At 39.6% G+C, this 20813-nt stretch overlaps 1 protein-coding gene across 1 annotated transcript in view; it reads left to right on the plus strand.

Annotated features, from left to right (window-relative positions):
- enox1 (ecto-NOX disulfide-thiol exchanger 1) overlaps positions 1–20813 on the plus strand; it is a 37592-nt gene that overhangs the window by 8254 nt on the left and 8525 nt on the right. Inside the window, exons 5-10 of the mRNA XM_076262700.1 lie at positions 60–293; positions 4876–5088; positions 8949–9055; positions 12704–12821; positions 13872–14044; positions 19163–19324. Of these exons, the coding sequence (XP_076118815.1) occupies positions 60–293; positions 4876–5088; positions 8949–9055; positions 12704–12821; positions 13872–14044; positions 19163–19324 (1007 nt within the window). The remainder of the gene's footprint in view (positions 1–59; positions 294–4875; positions 5089–8948; positions 9056–12703; positions 12822–13871; positions 14045–19162; positions 19325–20813) is intronic.

A 20813-nucleotide genomic window follows, 5' to 3' on the forward strand; every position in this document is an offset into this window, starting at 1 on the left:
CCAGTGATTTAATTGTAGTTATTTAAAAGAGTAGGATTGGTTGTTGTTTTGTCTTTTAGGATATAGAATACGTATTGGTTCAAGCACAGACAAGAAGGACTCTGGCCGCATACATGTCGACTTTGCCCAAGCACGTGATGACCTATATGAGTGGGAATGTAAGCAGAGGTTGCTTGCACGTGAAGAGAGACATCGGCGCAAAATCCAGGAGGATCGCCTGAGACCTCCCTCTCCCCCTCCCATCATGCACTATTCCGAGCATGAGGCAACCATATTGTCAGAAGGATTAAAAGGTAAATCACCATACAGGACTATAAATCTCTGTTTTATTTATAGGAATAAGACCAATAATAACACTCATAAAAAATGCTAATTCATTGGATACATTACTTGAACACATGTCTTGGCAGTGTAGTCAAACAAAGGGTATACATGCCAATTCACACCAATTAAATGATTCTGGAGACGACAAAAACACTGAGATGATTTTTAGTGGAGTGAAGTAATCATTGCAACTCTCTGTAAGCTGTCTGATGTGATTGCAAAAGATTTGTTGTTGTGACAAATCATAGTTGTAAGGTTTTAGAATCTTTGTAGTTCACAGCTTCTGTGACTCATTGTCAGTCAGTGCATCATGTCAGAGTTTTGGACAGAGAACTACTTAATAACCTGGTTTGTAGAACACCCAGATTGCAAAAAGCCCACCAATGGGGGCAGAGCTGGCGGCACATGTATAAGCATACAGTATGTGTAGATTAGGGGTGGCACATGTACGAGCATACAGTATGTGTAGATTAGGGGTGGCACATGTACGAGCATACAGTATGTGTAGATTAGGGGTGGCACATGTACGAGCATACAGTATGTGTAGATTAGGGGTGGCACATGTACAAGCATACAGTATGTGTAGGGGTGGCATGGTTCATGAAAAAAATCTGAACCGTTCGGTTTGCTTGTCTCGGTTCGGGGAATGTGTGCATCGTACGGTTTTGACGGTTCATGGCATGCGTAATGTAGCCTCATGCCCATATGTGACCTCAGACAGTTTTTTCCCTTTCGTGTGAAAGCGGAGGTGTGGAGTGTTGCGGGTCACGTGTAGAAATGGCAAGTGGGAGAGATAACGAAGGCAGTCCGGAGTTGGAAGATGCACCAACGTCACATTAGCCTGGTGTGTGGGAACATTTTGGATTTAATTTTACCTATGATGACAGTGGAAAGACACTGGGACACTGTGATCAGCAGCACCGGAGCTCCACAGGGAACAGTGCTCTCTCCAGTCCTGTTCACGTCTGACTTCTGCTACAACACAGAGTCATGCCACATGCAGAAGTTTTCAAACGATACTGCAATTATGGGATGCATCAGGGATGGGCAGGAGGAGGAATGACACACTTGAAAAAACGGTACAGAAGCTCAGCTCTTCCACATGTGGCTTAAACATTCTGCCAACCAATTTTTTTAAAACTGTTTTTCACCTGATAGCAGCAGATGTCCTTCGCATGGTAAATTCATCACTGCTGTCTGGCATTTTTCCTAAGTCACTGAAAACAGCTGTTGTAAAGCCACTTCTCAAGAAGATTAACCTGGACGCCTCCATGCTAAACAATTACAGGCCCATATCCAATCTACCTTTTATTGGCAAAATTATTGAAAAGTAGTCTTTAATTAACTAACCACCTTCCTAACATCAAATGGGTATTTTGATTACTTTCAGTCAGGTTTTCGGGCAAATCACAGAACTGAAACAGCTCTCATCAAGGTTTTCAATGACATACGCCTCAATACAGATTCAGGTAAAACATCAGTCCTAATGCTATTGGACCTTAGTGCAGCATTTGACACTGTTGATCACAATATTTTATTACACAGACTAGAACATTGGGTTGGATTTACAGGCATAGTTGTCAACTGGCTGAAATCATATCTACAAGAAAGGAGTTTCTTTGTTGCCATTGGAAACTGTACCTCAACACCAATGTCCTTGACTTGTGGTGTTCCTCAGGTGTTGATCTTGGGGCCACTATTATTCAACCTCTATATGCTCCCACTTGGAGAAATCATCCAAAATAATTTGATTTCATATCATAGCTATGCAGATGACACACAAATATACTTAGCTCTGTCACCAAACGAATATGGTCCCCTTGAATTACTGTGTCAGTGTATAGAACAAATCAACACCTGGATGTCTCAAAATTTTCTTCAGCTGAACAAAGAAAAAACTGAAGTAATTATATTTGGTAAAAAGGAGGAAAGACTTAGGGTTGCCACTGTCCTTAACACAAAAGTGTTGAAAGCAAAGGATACTGTTAAAAATCTTGGTGTATTAATCGACAGTGATCTAAATTTCAACAGCCACATCAAAAATATTGCCAAACTTAGAGGGCTGATGTCAAAAGATGTTTTAGAATAACTCATTCATGCATTTATCTCCAGCAGGGTTGATTACTGCAATGGACTTTTCACAGGCCTTCCTAAAAAGACTATACAACAGCTTCAGGTGATCCAAAATGCAGTAGCTAGGGTTCTCACAAAAACTAAAAGAACTGACCACATTACTCCAATTCTTAAGTCCCTGCACTGGCTATCAGTAAGTCACAGAATTGACTTGTTTATAAATCACTTGTTTATAAATCACTTAATGGAGCAGGACCTAAATACCTCTCAGACATGCTTCAGCAGTACACACCCTCCAGACCTCTCAGGTCTTAGGAGAAAAACCTGTTAGTAAAACCTGCTGTTAGAACTAAACATGAAGCAGCTTTTAGCTGCTATGCGGCTCAGCTCTGGAACCAAATTTCGGATGACATTAAAAAGGCCTCAACTGTAGCCAGTTTTAAATCTAGACTTAAGACCAAACTGTTCTCAGATGCTTTCTGCTAACTGCACTGAGTTATAATTTCTGAATCTGTCTTGAAAATTATTCTACCTTGTGTCTTTTATTTTGTCTTTTTAATCATTCTCTTTTTTAAATGATTTTACCTTGTGTTTTATGTTTTCTTTTTATTATGATCTTTACCTTTTGAACTATTCTTTGACTATATTGCCCTTCTATGCTTTTATTTGTTATTATTATTTGGTTTTGTTTATGTAAAGCACATTGAATGACCTCTGTGTATGAAATGCGCTATATAAATAAACTTGACTTGACTTGCATTCAGTAATGATGCTCATTAACTATGCCCTTGTAGCCGAGCTGCTCCAATCACACCGGTGTATCTGATATAGGCGGGCCAGAGGCGAGCTAAACAGATGACGACAGCGCTGCAACGTCGAAGTCCAGAATCAGTCAGTAAACATTGGTCGTAGTGTTATCCAATTGTGTGCAGTGAGATTTTCAAATGGATGCTTGGTGCCGCCCCTTGAGTTGAGCCATTTTCATTACTCAATACCAGACCCTTAATCTTTTGGATTTGGGTCTGGATTTCCAGGCTGGCGATTGTGTGCAAGCATTGTGCAACATTCATTATGCTAGTACAGGCCTGGAGTGGCTAATCGGGAGCTTCGGGAGGATGGGCAGGTCTGAATATTGTGAGCTTAAATATATTGTTTCTGAAGTTCATTTGCGGCGCCCTCGCAGCACTTCAGCAGCTTAGGCTGTGCGTTTGCAGCCCCTTACTCAGTTTCCCAAACATTAACAAAGCAGCCCTCACAAAAACTGTTTGGAAATCGCAACCAAGTCTATATTTGCAATAATTAAGGGGAGTAGGAGGATATATGAGCGCCCCTCCGCTCCTCTGTGCAGGGTGTAGTAGGCTAATAATAATTTATTTTACTGTAAGGTAATAACCCCAGATCTAAAAAAGCACTCAAAAATAAAATATAATTAAAATGTGTGTGAATGTATGTGAAAAGTCTGCCTATTACATGCTGCTCCAAACTGATTTAAGGGAGTCAAAAGCTCCTACTCCTTATCCGTGCAGGGGAGAAGTGTAGTAGGCTAATAATAATTTATTTTACTGTAACGTAATAACCCCAGATGTCAAAAGCCCTCGAAAATAAAATATCATTAAAATGTGTGTTGGGTCCTTTTCACATGGACGATCTAAAGTTCAGTTTCAGTGAGCAAATAGCCCTGCTGAGAGAAACTAGAGGAGCGACAGGAGAGAAAGTGTGCATTTACAGGGCTTGTCAAGGTTATGTGGTGGCTTAGAAGATATCTTGCATAGCTCGGGTAGGCTACGCCATGTGTAAAAATAAAATATTCTGTAATATTTCAGTCAGTCTTAGTTTGCTGAAAAGGCTGTAGATGGCAATAACACATTCTACTTTTTTGCCAAATAAATGAAAAGTATGTTGAAATTATCAATGTCTTCACTCTTGCTGTATCAAAATCTCACCTAGCTTTCCTCAGAGATGGTCTCAATGATGTGCTTAAAGTCGTCAAATTCTTTCAGTTTGTGCATGATTACATAATATAACTAATTCTGCTGAAGTATGGTATTTCTGAAGTGTAATAAAAAATAAGAACAAGAACCGTACAGAACCAAAAACCGTGACCCTAAAACCGTGATACAAACCGAACCGAACCGTGCCACCCCTAGTGTAGACACATATTATAGCCAGACAGCAAAAAACTTTTGATTTCATTCGGAATGCGCGTCAAATCAATTGAATCATATAGTGACTATACGTGCAATGAGTTTCAAGCCCAGAAAGTTATCTGATATATGTGACAATAGCCTAAAATGTATGGGCATACCGTATGGCCACTCACTTCACTGTGAAAAACAGTGAAACATTAACTTCTTATGTATAATGTGCACTTAAATATAAATATGGTAATATTTCATGCTTCAGTTTTGTGATAGCTGTTTTGTATAAAATGGATCATATTGCAAAATATTATATGATATCATTTATTTATTTTTCAAGATGACAACAAGTTCAGTGATGCTACAGCTGTGCTTTTTACATGGATTGACCGTGGTGAGGTGAACCGCCGTACTGCCAACCAATTTTACTCCATGATCCAGTCTGCTAACAGCCATGTGCGGCGCCTAATGAATGAAAAGGCCCAACATGAGGAAGAACTGGAACAGGCCAAGGAGCTTTTCAAGAACGCCCTGCTGGCCATCCTCACACAATGTAAGACCTAGACTCCACCACACTGCTATAAGCTCAGTAGCTACCTAGACTCCACCACACTGCTATAGCCTCAGTAGCTATAGACTCCACCACACTGCTATAGCCTCATTAGCTACCTAGACTCCACCACACTGCTAAAAGCTCAGTAGCTATAGACTCCACCACACTGCTATAGCCTCAGTAGCTACCTAGACTCCACCACACTGCTATAAGCTCAGTAGCTATAGACTCCACCACACTGCTTTAACCTCAGTAGCTACCTAGACTCCACCACATTGCTATAGCCTCAGTAGCTACCTAGACTCCACCACACTGCTATAAGCTCAGTAGCTATAGACTCCACCACACTGCTATAGCCTCAGTAGCTGCCTAGACTCTACTACACTGCTATAGCCTCAGTAGCTACCTAGACTCCACAACACTGCTATAAGCTCAGTAGCTATAGACTCCACCACACTGCTTTAACCTCAGTAGCTACCTAGACTCCACCACACTGCTATAGCCTCAGTAGCTACCTAGACTCCACCACACTGCTATAAGCTCAGTAGCTATAAACTGCACCACACTGCTATAGCCTCAGTAGCTACCTAGACTCCACCACACTGCTATAGCCTCAGTAGCTACTTAGACTCCACCACACTGCTATAAGCTCAGTAGCTACCTAGACTCTACTACACTGCTATAGCCTCAGTAGCTGCATAGACTCCACCACACTGCTATAACGTCAGTAGCTGCCATGAGATTTTGTGCTTCTGCTGCCACGACAACGGCTGAGAAGAGTGTCTTCAATATCTGTATTTAAAAACAGACCTGCTGTTTGGTCAGTCATATCCTGTGAGAGAAATTTCTAACATCTCAATCACAATATCTACAATGTTATCTGTTACATGTTATCTAGAGCATTCTCATACACGCCATTCCATAAAATACATAAAACTTGTTGCCGTGAATGCAATGAGACTAGCTCTGTAGGACATTCCAAGCGGTCAGACAAAGCTTCAGGGTAAGTACAGTGCTTCAGACAAAAGCTTCAGGGTAAGTACAGTAAAACTGGAATCAGTATGACCACAGGAGTGGAACCGCTCAAGTCAGTTTGCAGGTAGGCCACCAAGTGATGATCATACTTCTGCAAGCCCTTTTCTCGTATGTGTTTGTTTTGGTCAGCTGTAAGAGAAATGTTTTTCAGTTTTAGCCACTTTACCATTTTATGTCATGATCCATTTTGATAGCCAGGTATTAGAATACAGTATGTTGGTCTGGAGACAATCCACTGGTGTTTCATTGGGTTAAGGTGGAGACATAAGCGTAAGTGTTGTCCAGATAATGTGCATTTATTAAAAACATCTATCTATTCTATCTCAGCACTTCTGATTTTCAAAACTCAAAGCTTTTTTTATATTGTCACCTAATCCAAACCTTTACCTACCTAGTGAAACTCAAAACTGTTCTCAGTTAAGGGTTTCCATGCCAGATCCCAGTGAGCCTATTGCTATTATACTCCCGCAATGCTAGGCTGTTATAGAGAAGGACATTGTACTTGTACAAGCAGAGGCGCACCTTATCAATAGGCAAGGCAGGCAACTGCTTGGAGCCCCGAGCTGCTAGGAGGCCCCCCAGACCTGGTCTCAGCGCTTTTGCCGATGGGACAAGCGAGAATTTCGTCCATAGATCTTGAATGATTGGGTGATTTTGCGTGCTCTTGTCCTGTTGTACAGACAGTGCATCTGTGCATGTATGCTATGGACTTCTAAACAGAGGAGCTGTGTACAAAAGAGTTCAAAGAATCCGTATAGCCTACATATTTAGGCTACTGTGGTAAACGTCAATCGAGGGTGCAAAGTTATGACGGATCAACATCGGAGTTTGGCATTGACTCAATGAAGTTATGGTAGACTAATGTTAATTGGCAGAAAGATTGAACATGGTTTGCTACATCTATATGACAATAAACTTGAGCTAGCTAGCGACAGTTACAACCAGTTAAGCAAGGAGATGTTAATGTTATATTTGTATTAGGGCTGTCAGCCGTAATGCATCAATTGCGATGCGATTTGGCTAAGGACCAAGTATAACGCGTTGATTTTTTTTTATTGCGTGCCGCCAAAGATTTTTAATTTTACACCGACACTTGTCCTGTTATCAACAATTCTCTTTTTGGCTGGTAATATTTTGACCCTTTGATGCACCGTTTCTTGTCCTCAAACTGACACAGACACTTTCTAATCTGCCTTCCTTCTGTAGTCATGAACACTAACGCAGTTCTGAACTCTTTTTTAAAAAAACTCCCTGTCGGCTCAGTCGACATGGAATGAAAATATCACTGAAACACCTCAAATTTAGGCTACGACATGGGTCGGCAACAGGCAGCCAAAGCAGCCAAAGCTGGCCCGCCTCTGAAATTATTTGCACAGCCAAATTATTCTGGCAGTCCAATTTGTTTAATCTTTTATTATACAATATCGATTTACATATAGCCTAGGCTATTCACCAATTAAACTGCGAGTAGGTGCTTAAACAAATATGAGCAAGAACACCAGAACGCACTTTATCCTGCTAGCTGTGCATAGCCCTCGGCCAGCACTTCATATTGCGCTTTTGTGCTTCTGTTTGGAGCAGTTAGGCCACCTTGAAGGTGCCGCTGCGTTTGTTTTGTAGTGCGTTATGATAGTCTTTTCAAACAGCGACAGCGTTGTTGCATATCAGATACACAGGCTTTGCATTGTGAAACCGGGTAAGATGAATGCAACATTTTCTTTCCATTTCTCTTTATAGGCCCAGCTTTTCTCCCAGCTTAAACTCCTGTAGTTTGCTTCTCGCTTCTACTGTAAGCATTGTAACATTGTCAGGAGATGGGCCAACCAAGTAGCCTATTTAAGAATAAAAGTAAGATAGACTTTATCCAAAGAAGTAATTAGAATAAACCAGGCTCCGTGTTAAACTGTCCATCAATGCCATTATTGTAGCCTAGTGCCTCATGTTGTAGTGCCCACACTAAAACTTGTAGGACCCCAATAAAACTTTATATTTTGTAAAAAGGTTTTTAAAGTCATTTACTGTATTCATTTACTGTATTATTTTTTAGTTATTTATTAATTTTTCATTCTTTAGGCTACATTTATATTTTCAAAATAACAAGGTTTTTCATGTCAGATTATTTTTCAGCCTAACATATTGGTGATGAAACCTGGTTGGTAGGGCCCCCTAGGAATTTTTGCTTAGGGCCCCCACAGACTCTAGAATCGCCTCTGTGTACAAGTATTGACTGGCAAAAGACATGAAAGAACACACAAGATTCCACTTGCAGATCTAGTTATTAAAAATCTTCTTTTAGGTTATAGACAGCTACATTTGATTCATATTTGATACTTAGACCACATTTTGGTAATTTCCAGAATGCTAGAAACTGCACTGTTGAGTTTCAAATGTTGTCACAAAAGAACAACCAACATGGTGTAAAGGTTATTATATTGACAGTCATGTTACAAATATATATCAAATTTTTAAATTCAATGTATGAATTGTGCTTCATTTCACTTAAAGTATCATTTATACATCAAATAAGTATAGTAAATGAATACAGATTGAATCAGTCAAGATTAAAACAATTGTGTAAATACACAAAATTCAACATTCTGCAACTGCAGACAATTGCATAACCTTTCTACCCCCTGTGCAATCCTCAGTCCTGATATAGTCCTGGTATACCATCAGGCAATGCACTGTAAGTACAGTGGAGCAGAGTTGCCCCAGGATCCCCAGCTGTAGAACTTTGAGTTGGGGTCCTGGTGTGTCTCCCTCCAGCTAATAGCAGTGCAGAACTCTACATAAACAGCTTGTCTTGTCTGCCTTATCCACCAAAGTTGAGCAGATTGCGGCTGTGTTCACGGCTGCCTCGCGGCAAAAGGCATGGGACCATTTCTCAAAAGCACAGCGCAAGAACATAGACATTTGGCGAAAGCAATGTGAGGTTGGTACTTTTTATTCCCTTCTCATAATGCTGATATCAGTACAGACTTGAGGCAATAGATGTTGATATGAACATGTTTGTGTGCCTAGTGTTATTGTGGCCCTCACAAGTGAACAGCCAAAAAGATGCATGATGAGTATACCAAGTACTCCACATCTTCTGACAACAATGTAAGACAAGAAGAATGTTCCAGCCTTGACATTACTTCTATTAACCTACTGCTTAATAGTAATATTAATAATTAATATCCCTGAAAAACTTTTGTTCCAGGGTCGGGTGGGATTACATTGTCTAACCCACTTGCAAAAAGCCTTTGCGACACATAGTGTGTGCCCTTTTTGCTTCCCCAAATTAATAATTATTTGTATGTCTGCATGTAATGTATGTGTTTGACATACAAACAAATTCATTGTATTATATACAAATGATAATGAAAATCCATAAGCACTTTGCAAAGGATGTTTGTCTGTGAGGACCAAAAGTCAGTGAAGTCTCTGGTGCACTATGCAGTGCTTTTTCATTTTGGAGAGACAAGTCAATGAAAGGCATCATTCCATTTCAGAGTCCATTACGACCAGAGGTAAGCTTTGAAGTTTGAAGATTTAACATTTTTAGCCGGTCAAAATCATAACAGATGCCACTGCATTGCATATATGTATGTATTTGTACTGTGTTGTATTTATGATTAAAGAAAATCAATTCTTTTCTCTGAACTTGAATTAGAGAAAAGCAGTTAATTTCTCTGAACTAAGAATGAATAAATGTACATGGTCAGCAATAGTCAAATTTTAACCTGAATAAGAGTTTTTATGCAGCATTTTTACCTTATTCAGAATAAGGTCAATAGTTGTTGTTTTTGTATTTCTGTCCATGTAGATGTCCATGTAGATGTACAGTATATGCCCATGTAGATGTATATGTCCATGTAGATGTACAGTATATGCCCATGTAGATGTATATGCCCATGTAAATGTATATGCCCATGTAGATGTACAGTATATGACCAGACTTTTCTCTGTAGTTTCCGAGGTAGAAACATTCCAGCCCTGGTTGGGGGTGGGATGGGATAGTTCAGAAGCCCCAATGAAAATGGAGGATCATATAGACACACAGCAGAGCACATTTTTTAGTTCAATACAGGATTATTTGAATTTATCCTTTTTTGACTCAGAGGATTGGTAAGAAAAGATGTAATGTTTAAAGGTGCTCTAAGCGATGCTGGGTAACGTCACTTCTGTTGACTTCAAACAAAACAGAGCTAGCTTGCTACTTACGATACGACAACTTTATTTGTCAGTTTGTGCTGAAATTCTTTTTGCATCCCTGGGCAGCTCATTTAAGTATAGGAGGACAGCATACAAAGGACAGAAACAATACATACATGTACTGTAGATATACATGTAGGACATAAAGCATCAACAGACAAACATGAAACTTAGCCACAAAAGATAGTATCAAGCATGACAGAAGACAATATATTACAAAGAGGCTTCCTCCCCCTCCCTCCCGTGCTGCTCCAGTGAAACTCTCCTAGCTAAGCCTAAGCACATCTCGTCTGTGATTTGCTGGAACAGTTTGTTATGTTTTTATGGGCTAGGTTTGTGTGAGGGATCAAGCAGTCGGCATGGGAAGCAGAGGCAAAAGGTTGACCAAAAAAGAGAATTTATTTACTTAAACAGAACTAAACTTAAGCAGACAAAACACAAGATACCCTAACCACTGTCTCAAAGGGCAAACTTAAATACTAGTGACCAAAACCATAATTAACACAAAGGGGAAATGACTAAATCAATTAAGACTGTAAAATAATAAAACCATTTCAAAGAAACCCAAATAATTCTATGTGATGAAATAAACTATATTAAATGAAATAAATAAAGCAATACAAAATTATGTAATACAAAACAAGAGACAGAAAATCCCAAATCCAAACTAAACTTCCCCATGACTAGACTAGAAGGTGGACTTGGCTGGAGCACTCTTAAGACAGCGGAACGTTTGGCTCCGTCTTGACAACCCAATGTTCCACCCGGAGACAACATCATGACGCACCCGGTAAGTTGGCCAGACTCGATCCAGGAACGGCGTGGTCATGGTAAAGCAGACAAACATAAATTAGTGAAACGATACCAGAGCCCGTTTACGGAGAGCCGGATCACTCCCTATTAACTCAATTGTACCTGCAATATGTTGCAGTTCCGCTAGGGGCGATCACGAATAAGTGCAAAAACAATGGGGGGTCTATGGAGCTAGACGGCTAAATTTGTCTCTTTCACCAGGTTGAAGATTTGATCAAATTGTTTCTGCAAGCTCAATATGGATTAAAGGTCAAAAGTTGAATGAACTAGTAGTCACGTCCTTTCGATTTCTTACAGGTTGGGTCGTTGTTGCCCACAACACACTAGCTTTCTGCTAATGAATGATGTCATTGACACATTTGAAAGGCTTTTTAGAACAAATAAGTGACTCAAAAAATATAATTTTCTCGGTGAGTTGCACAGTTACGTTAAGGGTTGTTTTAGGACATGTTTGAGTAGCCTACTACAGTATGCCTGTTGGCAGCCACCCTGAGCAGTCAAAGGCGATTCAAAACGAGTCAGAAAGGTCGAGACAGGACCAATCGTCAAAATTTCGGTGTCCACCACTCAAGTTCATCCAAAACAAACCAGGAAAGGGACTCAAAGTGCTAAATACCGGAAATTTCCTTTAAAACAACCCTTGCAACTCACAAGTGGTTAGTGATAGTCGTTGATTATTAAAAACAAATATATCGGCCCAATGTATGATTTCCAGCCGTGTTATTTGCTATTGTTTTTTTCAGATACCTCACAACCGCTCAATATTTGAGCCTGAAGCCTAGACAGTAAAAGAAGGTCTCGCGGAAAGACCAACCAAATGTAAACAGCACAAACCAAACCAAAGACCAACCAAATGTAAACAGCCCCCGTTTCCGGTGGCGCAGTAATATCAATGTGCAATGAGTCTTCCAACAGAAATCAATGGGATTTTACAAAATGGCAAATAAAACACAACAGAAACTGTATTTCGCTACACTACTTGTTTTGGAACATCAACCAACACCACTAACCACTAGGTGAGTTGCACAGTTTTGAAAACGAACGTTAAGGGTTGTTTTAAGGACATGTTTGTGCATGCCCATAGGCAGCCACTCTGAAGTAGTCAAAGGCGATTCAAAACGAGTCAGCAAAGTCGAGACAGGACCCATCGTCAAAATTTCGGTGTCCACCACTCTAGTTTATCCAAAACAAACCAGAAAAGGGACTTAAAGTGCTAAATACCGGAATTATCCTTTAATTCACAAATGAGGCACACAATTCACAAATGTATTTTTTGATTCACAAATAAATGTGACTTAACTTACAATGTTCTTGTAACTGTGACCACACTGTATTATGTATACCATAATGGATGTCTATAATGTTATGATAATACTGACATTATATGTTTTTTGTATGCATACATAGGCACACAATATTTTAATGGAAAATTCCACACACATGCAATCCACATTATCTTTTTTTATCATTACTGCTATTTGCTCATTTTAAAAGCTATTTATAAAGGTAATTTATAACAACAGTCACATACATATACCAAATACATTGGCACCTTTTCTGGTCATTGTAGGAGTTGAGGAATGCTCACAGTGAAGAAATTATGGGAATACGCAGAGAGGAAGAGATGGACATGTCTGATGATGACTCTGAAGAAAACCCCTCCAAGAGATTTCGCACTGATGACTTGGGTAAAATGTTGCACAATTTCTTATCACATGTCTCTGTAGTGTATTCAAATTAATTGTGACTTCACACTGAGAGTAAAATATATTTAAAGTACATTGAATGGATGTACTGTGACACAGTTACACAATTTCATTAAAATATTTTGTAAACATATTGTAGTGTTGTATAGTGTATGTGACTGTACAGTGTACCTGATGTGTAATCAAGGTCAGTGGGTACGAAGTATGTGTGGAGGTATGCTAGGTGTGCGTGTGATGTGTGTGTACAATTCATGGCTGTGGATTGTGTTGTGAGTGTAAAAGGGCAGGCTTCCTCTTTAAGAGACATATTGTTGACACATCCACTTTCTGCTCAAAGCCTCAGGTTTTGGTCTAGAGTGGTCTATCATCTCTTAACACTGGTTACATGTACACCACCGGTCAAAAGTTTGGGGTCATTAGAAATTTCCATTCCACTCCATTATAGACAGAATACCAGCTGAGATCAGTTGCATTGTTTTTTTTTTTTATCAGGGCAGCAGTTTTCAAATTACATTATGTGTTTACATAATTGCAAAAGGGTTCTCCAATGTTTTCTCAGTTAGCCTTTAAAAAAATGATATCAGGTTAGTAAACAGAATGTGCCTTTGGAACATTGGATGAATGGTTAATGTATGGATAATGGGCAATGTAGATATAGCATTAAAGATCAGCCATTTCTTTCTACAACAGTCGAGAACCCTTTTGCAATTATGTAATTGTAAAAAAGCAAAGAAATTGCCAAAACTGCCTTTAACCCCAAATTCCTCTGGTGACAATGTCCCTTGTAATATAAGTGACATATGTAAGTTTCTTTGGATAAAAGCATCTACTAAATGAATAAATGTGTGTGTGTGTGTGTACAGTATGTGTTAATGGTCATTTTGATTTCATTTCAATACCCTCAGTGTATGTGTAAAAGTACTTGCATGTTATCATAGTCATATAAAGTCTCTTCTTCCTTCTTTTCTTTTTTAATTCTGTCCATTTTCCCTGTTTCCTTGGCTGTGTTGCTGTCTGTCTGTCTGTGCTCAGCTGTAGCTGCTTTAAAGGAGGAGAATGACAGCCTACGATGGCAGCTGGATGCTTATCGAAATGAGGTGGAACTGCTCAAGAAGGAACACGGCAAATCCTACCGCAATGAGGAGGATCACACCCAAGAACAGCAGCTAAACTTCCTTCAACAGACCATGCAGAGCATGCAACAGGTGATCCCTGATTTGATACTCACAGCAGAGATTCTAAATGACACAATCAGAAAAATAATGCACATACAAATACACTGACATACAGGTGGGACTCAAAACATTATAATATCATGGAAAAGTTATTTTTACCCCTAATTTATTTAAAAAGTGAATATTTTATATATTCTAGATTAAATATTCATGGGTTTCATCAGATCCCTTTCCAAAGCACCTACATTATGAATGCGGACTGCATGGTGCTTGATTAATACACCTGTGGAAAGGGACCTGGTGAAACCCATGAATAAAATTAAACAGATTTTTACCATCAACTGCTCAACTAGGCTAACCTGGCCCTAGCCAGATGAATTTCGCTCCGCCTAGCTCCACTCATCCATCTGGAACCGATCCATTGAAGTGTTGCTTCAGAAGGCTGGACCTAATCAAAAAATGCTTGCATATGATTGAATAAGCCACTTGTCCGTCATCTATTGACGTGCTACTTCAACCACTCACATCGAAGCCAACCCGTGACGCAGATAACAGTCTCACAGTCGCTTCTACCATGGAGGTATTATATATAACTGGAGAGAGTGACTAAGTCCCGCCCCCATTCATTTCAATGGCCCATGCTAGGCTAGCTACTTCAGCCAAAAAAACATGAAATTGACCGCAGCCATCTTTACGAAAATGGCGTTTCATGGGTGTTCGTTTCCGGCACCAGCTAGAATTAGCCTATTAGATTCCACGTTACAGACGGAGACAACGTAAGGTACAACGGTATGTCGTTGATGAAGATTGGACATTCCCTCAGAGGAAAAGAAGTTGTTCGGGAACGCGCTTCACCTCGTTATAAGCGCAAATTCATTTAATTGGTTGGGATAACATTTTGGGAATGGTGGTAAAGTTTGCCCTGTCTCTGAAGTCCTAGGTTATTTAATGTGATGTTCATATGTGATAATAAACGATGCGAATCAATATTGTGTCACTTTAGGCTTCACAAATAATGATCCCTAAATACTATTTGGACAGGTTGTAGGCCTATTTCGCAATAGGCTATCCAACGAAAATGACTATTAATTAAGTAGACATGGTATTAGGGATGTAACGATTACCGGTATAATGGTAAACCGCGATAAAAATGTTGACGATAATAATTACCGTTTTCATTTCAAACATCATGATTATCACTGTTGATTACCGCGGTGTGGAAACCGTGTGTTTAATCCTTCCCAGCTTCATCCGAGCCTGCTTTTGACATACAGTAGGCCTGGTACAATGGAACAAAACTGGTACCCTACTGATTCTGTTGTCTAATTGATGGTTTTAACTATGATTCGGATTAGGCTACACCTGATTTTAAAAGGCGGAACTCACTGTATGTGCACTTTATCATGTAGCCACTCTGCGTCTTTTTATGTTCGCGTCCACATTAAATCCATTCCAATTTTATTTTGAACGCTTACTTTGGTCTCACTCATTGCATCCAAATAACAGAAATAGCAAACTCCAAGTTATGGTAGGGTAAGTTAAGCTATAAGCACATCCAATTAAACATGAAGAAAAAAGTGAACGGGACAATTTTTGAAACTATTTCAGCTTGTGTAGGCCTATCAGTGCTTTCTGAACATATTGAACACACTTTTAAAAATATCGTGATAATACCGAAAACCGTGATAATTTTGGTCACTATAACCGTGAGGTTAAATTTTCATACCGTTACATCCCTACATGGTATGTAAGAAACGTGTGGATAGCTGGGATTTTTGCTGCACCCAGTGTGAATTTGCAGCTTGTTAAGCCTAGGCTACATTTGCAGGCAGACGAAAAGAAGCCAACGCAAGTTAAACTTCCGATAGAAGCGCACATCCCTCGGGTATTGTGGTTCGAGCAGGCATAGTCTGCAACTGTTGTTGGACATTTGGCTTTTGCCTCGACTGGCAGCCTGAACATTTAAATCAAATGCATAGCCTAATCATGTCAATGTTGCAAGAAAGCAAACGAAATAAGTCATTGACGTTTCGTTTTAAATCACTTGGGGAGACAGGTTATATGATCCAGACGTTGCGTTCTACAGAACTACAGCCTGTGCGTTTGAAAATAGTCTTCATACACAACGCAATGAGTAGGCTAATAATTGGATATAGGTCATTGCTATGCATCTGCCAAAGTGTATGGTCATAGTCAGTTACTTTAAGGTAATTACTTGGCACCCCGCATATACGGCAAATAATAGCCTAATATGACAACATTAACATTTTTCTTTTATTTACCACAAAGTCCGGTAATACAGCCTAAACCATGTAGCTATTAAGTCAAGTATCAGTAGCTTAATCCAAGTAGTTAGTTGTTTTATTTGTCGTCTTCCAGAAATGCAAACCAACATGGACGCGCGAGGACGCTCGTGCCCAACACTAAACTCGTGCATGAGCTGTCATCTACCAATCACCATGTAAAAACTGGTGCCGGAAGTTGCAACCATGTAACGCCATGTTTTCAAAAATGTCGGCGTCCAAATGCCATGCTAAGTGGCTGAAGCTAACCCTTCAAATCCTGACCCCCTGGCTTCTACGCTATGTCACATCTATGAAACTCCCGCCCTGCGTCCTGATTGGCTAAACCATAAAGTTGGTTGGAGAAATCACTCTCAATGGAAGAGGTTCCAGATGGATGTGAGTGAAGCTAGGCGGAGCTAAGCGGAACGACATTCATCTGGCTAGGGCCAGGTTACAACTAGGCCCCCTCACAGAGCCAATTAAACTGATTTCACCTGTATCAACTGCTTTCTCCTCAACTAGGCCAACTCTGTCTGTGTCTCCATTCTACAAGGATATAAAGGCACATTCCAAGGGCTATTAACGACTTAGAATGCAATCAACTGCACCTGTGCTCTCTCACTGACTACAGCAACTTCAAAGGAACCTCTTCTCTGTGTCTCTCTCTCCACTGAACTAGATAGCTCACTTTTCTCTTCCTCACTTTCTTTCACTTCTTTTTCTTCACTTCATCCATGAAACTATCTGTCTATCATCATCCATTAAACTATATACCTATGCACATCTATTAAATAATTTAGCTATTTAAACTACTCAACTATTGAACAGTTCAGCCATTCCAACTGTCAGTTGTCATCAACTATGACTCCCGCCAACTGTTTTCTCTGCCTAAAACTGTTTCAAAATTAAAGTCCTCACTACAATAATTCCCTATTAAATAATTTAACAATTTAAACTATCCAACTGTTTTTTAACCCTGTTGGTGCTTTTCTCAGATCAGAATGAAAGTTCTCATAGTTCAACCTCCATAACATTTATTCATTTGTGCACATCATAGTAGCAATTTCTCCTTCCTCTGAACAAATTGCAAATGCTTTTGGACATGCATCAGTTGCTTTCATACAATTCTCTGCTGTTTTATGTAAGGGATAATGGACGACACGGTGGTCTGTTCACAGAAGTTAATGCACGGTCGAGGTTGTAAAAACCTCGTAAGTGCATTAGGCCTAACTTCTGTGAACAGACCACCGTGGAGTACATTATCCCGCTTATTCCACTGTTGCCACTTGCGTTGTGTTCATTTCCTGTTACAATTTAAACGTTTTAATCGCTAAAACTGTCTTGTTTGTAGAACTACTTCCGACACATATCAACTAATTTCTCAACTTGCAGGACAAACTGCCGTTACTAGTTCTAAATGGATGGTTGCTACGACTAAAGGCCAGTCATTAGTTCTATCTCTCCCGTTGTCAAGCGGGCGTAGGCCTATCCCAAGATTCTGATGAACTTTAGCTTTGAAACATCCCTATTTTACCTAGCCTGCTGTCATCCATCTAGCTAAAAGACACCTCCGTCATATGCTACAATGTTACTATGTTCTGAACGTCTGCATTTTACAGCTCGAATGCAACGTGACGGTTCATTTAAACTTGACAACAAGTTCGGCGAATTAATATACAAGTGTGATACGGCCAAAAAAATGGATCTACTTCATGGTGTGTAAATAACATATGGTTAATGGTCATTCTAAATTACGTAGGACAATGGGGAATTCAAGCAGTGGAATAAAACATTATCATTTGCTTATGTCATGTCAGTCAAAAATGAACTGTTTATTGATGCTGAATAGTCGTTCCCAATAAAATTGATGCTGAATAGTCGTTCCCAATAAAATGAATAGTCTTCATTTCATTGCTTGAGTCATTACATACAAAATTGTTGAACTATTTATGCCGTAGAATTGCAAAGAGCATATACAGCAAAAATGTGAAATGTATGTATTTAAGGTCTTGTACTCCCCTAACTACAGCAATGTGTAACTTTACTGTAGTTTTCAAATGGCTGTACAAACAGTGTATAGTGCTGTCTTGAGCATGTTCAGGTAGTGTCGCTGAGTTCCCAATAGAAAACACTGAGAGAATAAACTGTCATAATGAAAACATGACAAAGCCATTTGACTATCTTGTTCATAAACGATGGTGTCAAGACTTCTCATTTTGATGACACTGTTCATTGACATGAATACTTGCTTTTGAGGAATGGTCTTTCCATTTTGTGCAAGTGACATGCTTTTGTGATTCCACTAGGTTTTGCAGTTTTGCACTAATTGGTTTGAGAAATGCACTAACTGCTGTGCAAATGTTAACAGTGATGTGAGAAAAGCACCAAAGCGACTGAGAAAAACTGTAACTGGTCAGCCATTCAAACTGTCTGTCAGTTGTCATCAACTATGACTCCCACGAACGGTTTCCTGCTCTGCCCACAACTGTTTCCAAATAAAAGTCCTCACTACAATAATTCCCTCTTAAATAATTTAACAATTTAAACTATCCAACTATTTAACTCTTCAGCCATTCCAACTGTCAGTTATCATCAACTATGACTTCCTCAGAATTAAATTTTCTAGTTATTATTATTCTTTTTACCTTTTTGTGTGCTTAATTCAGCTCGCTTGATTCAAATTTGGTTACTCCAAAAGCACCTTTGCAGCAGGTATCACAAATACCCTACCAACCAGCTAGCTAGCAGCCAGCTCAATGGCCCACCAACACCCTAGCCAGCCGATTGCATCCCCTCGTGTAATTCCTCGGAGTTGCATTAGTTCTAGTTGACGATGCTGTTGCCTTTATTGTTTTAACCTCAGCAACTGCTCAGTCTGCAAGAGGAGCTAAAGAGTAAGGAGCTGGAGCTTGAGCAGGCCCAGGATGAACATCGATGCCTGGAAGCAGAAGTCCTCACGCTCAGGGAGAAACTCCTGAACAACATGGACTGTCTAGAGGGGGCCGACACAGAGCGATCTGATAAGGTACATTTACATTTATTCATTTGGCAGACACTTTTATCCAAAGCGACTTACAGCAAGAGAATAACATTCAAGCTACAGTGCAGTTACTAGAGTATAGGTAAGCCCTTTTTGGTTGATTGAAGACCAGACGGGCTGCAACGTTCTGGACCATCTGTAGTGATTTCACTGTACAAGTTGAAGGCCTGTGAGGAGGGTGTCGCAGTAGTCAAGGCGTGAGATAACCATAGTGTGTACCAGGAGCTGAGTGGCGTGTTGGGTTAGGTACAACCGTCTGATTATCCTTATATTGGATACTGCGAAGCAACACGACCAGGTGACAGCAGCAACAATTACTTTGGTAATGACGTGCAGCCCGATACAATCAGGGGTAACGTCTAGGCTTCCGCAAAAAAATAGGATTTTATTAGGTTGAGGCAACAAGTGAGTAGTAGTATTATCCCATTATTGCATCATCACTTAATAACCGAATATCATGTATTGATGAAGATCTATTGGCAAAGAACAAACTAGGCCTAGTTATTGGGTAAGAAGCCTACAATCATAATGATGCAGCTAATGTTTAAGGCAGGACACAGGCACAACATTTCTGCCATGTAGGCTAGTACATTTTGAGATTTCGGTTTACTGTGTCTTCTTTCTATGGAAGCCCATTCAGCCACAAAAAACAGACATAAAGTGAAAATAATTTCGAGATACAAAGTCAAAATAAACTGAGCACCATCTTAGCAACCAGCAGCATCACTTGTGAGGTACTAGACTTAGGACATTCAGCACAACTCCATGTACTTCAGCCAGCAAAGCCGGAACTTCATCATTTGTAACAAATTTTAAAATATGGTCTTAATTTGTGTTCCTCCATTGCTGTCATACTAGGGAAGTCCGCGATGCATCAATCTGGTACACTTTGAAAAGAAATTCAGAGGTTAGACTTGCTTATTTTTTATCTATGGATGGAAATATTTCTGCTGTAGCCTAAACTACTTTGCACTTCAGAATTTTAACCATGCACACACAAGTGGAATAGTTATGATGATACTGCAATAAGCGCACAATCACGAAGCATATGTGCTGAGTTTCACAGTTCAGAAATAGTCAAAAATAGTATACATTTCAGCACTCCATTAAATTATGCAGAAGTGGTAACTTGTGTTGTTCAGCAAATCTAATTGTAATGTAATGGGCATTTTTTACATGCTATATCTTTCTTTTTCAGGACAGTCTGGGTTACCCATATCTGGGAAAGTATGATGTGATAATATTTTCATGTCTTACAGTTGTGCTCATAAGTTTACATAGCCTGTAAATACACATGCTAAAGTTGACTAAAAAGAGGAATAAAAAAATCATCTGGAAATCCAACCTTTAACTCATTGAGTGCTAAAAACTTAATATTACGTTTTAGCTTTTTTTTTAAATTACGAAACTAGACACTCTAACACACCTTATATGTGATTTTGGGAACTCTGTGATGAATGGAAATGAAATATAT

Source organism: Alosa pseudoharengus, unplaced genomic scaffold (assembly GCF_046254945.1).
Source record: "Alosa pseudoharengus isolate Yale_2024_CS ecotype anadromous, Long Island Sound unplaced genomic scaffold, YU_APseudo_1.1 YU_APseudo_1.1_scf_3, whole genome shotgun sequence".
In the NCBI taxonomy this organism is placed as follows: Eukaryota; Metazoa; Chordata; class Actinopteri; order Clupeiformes; family Clupeidae; genus Alosa; species Alosa pseudoharengus.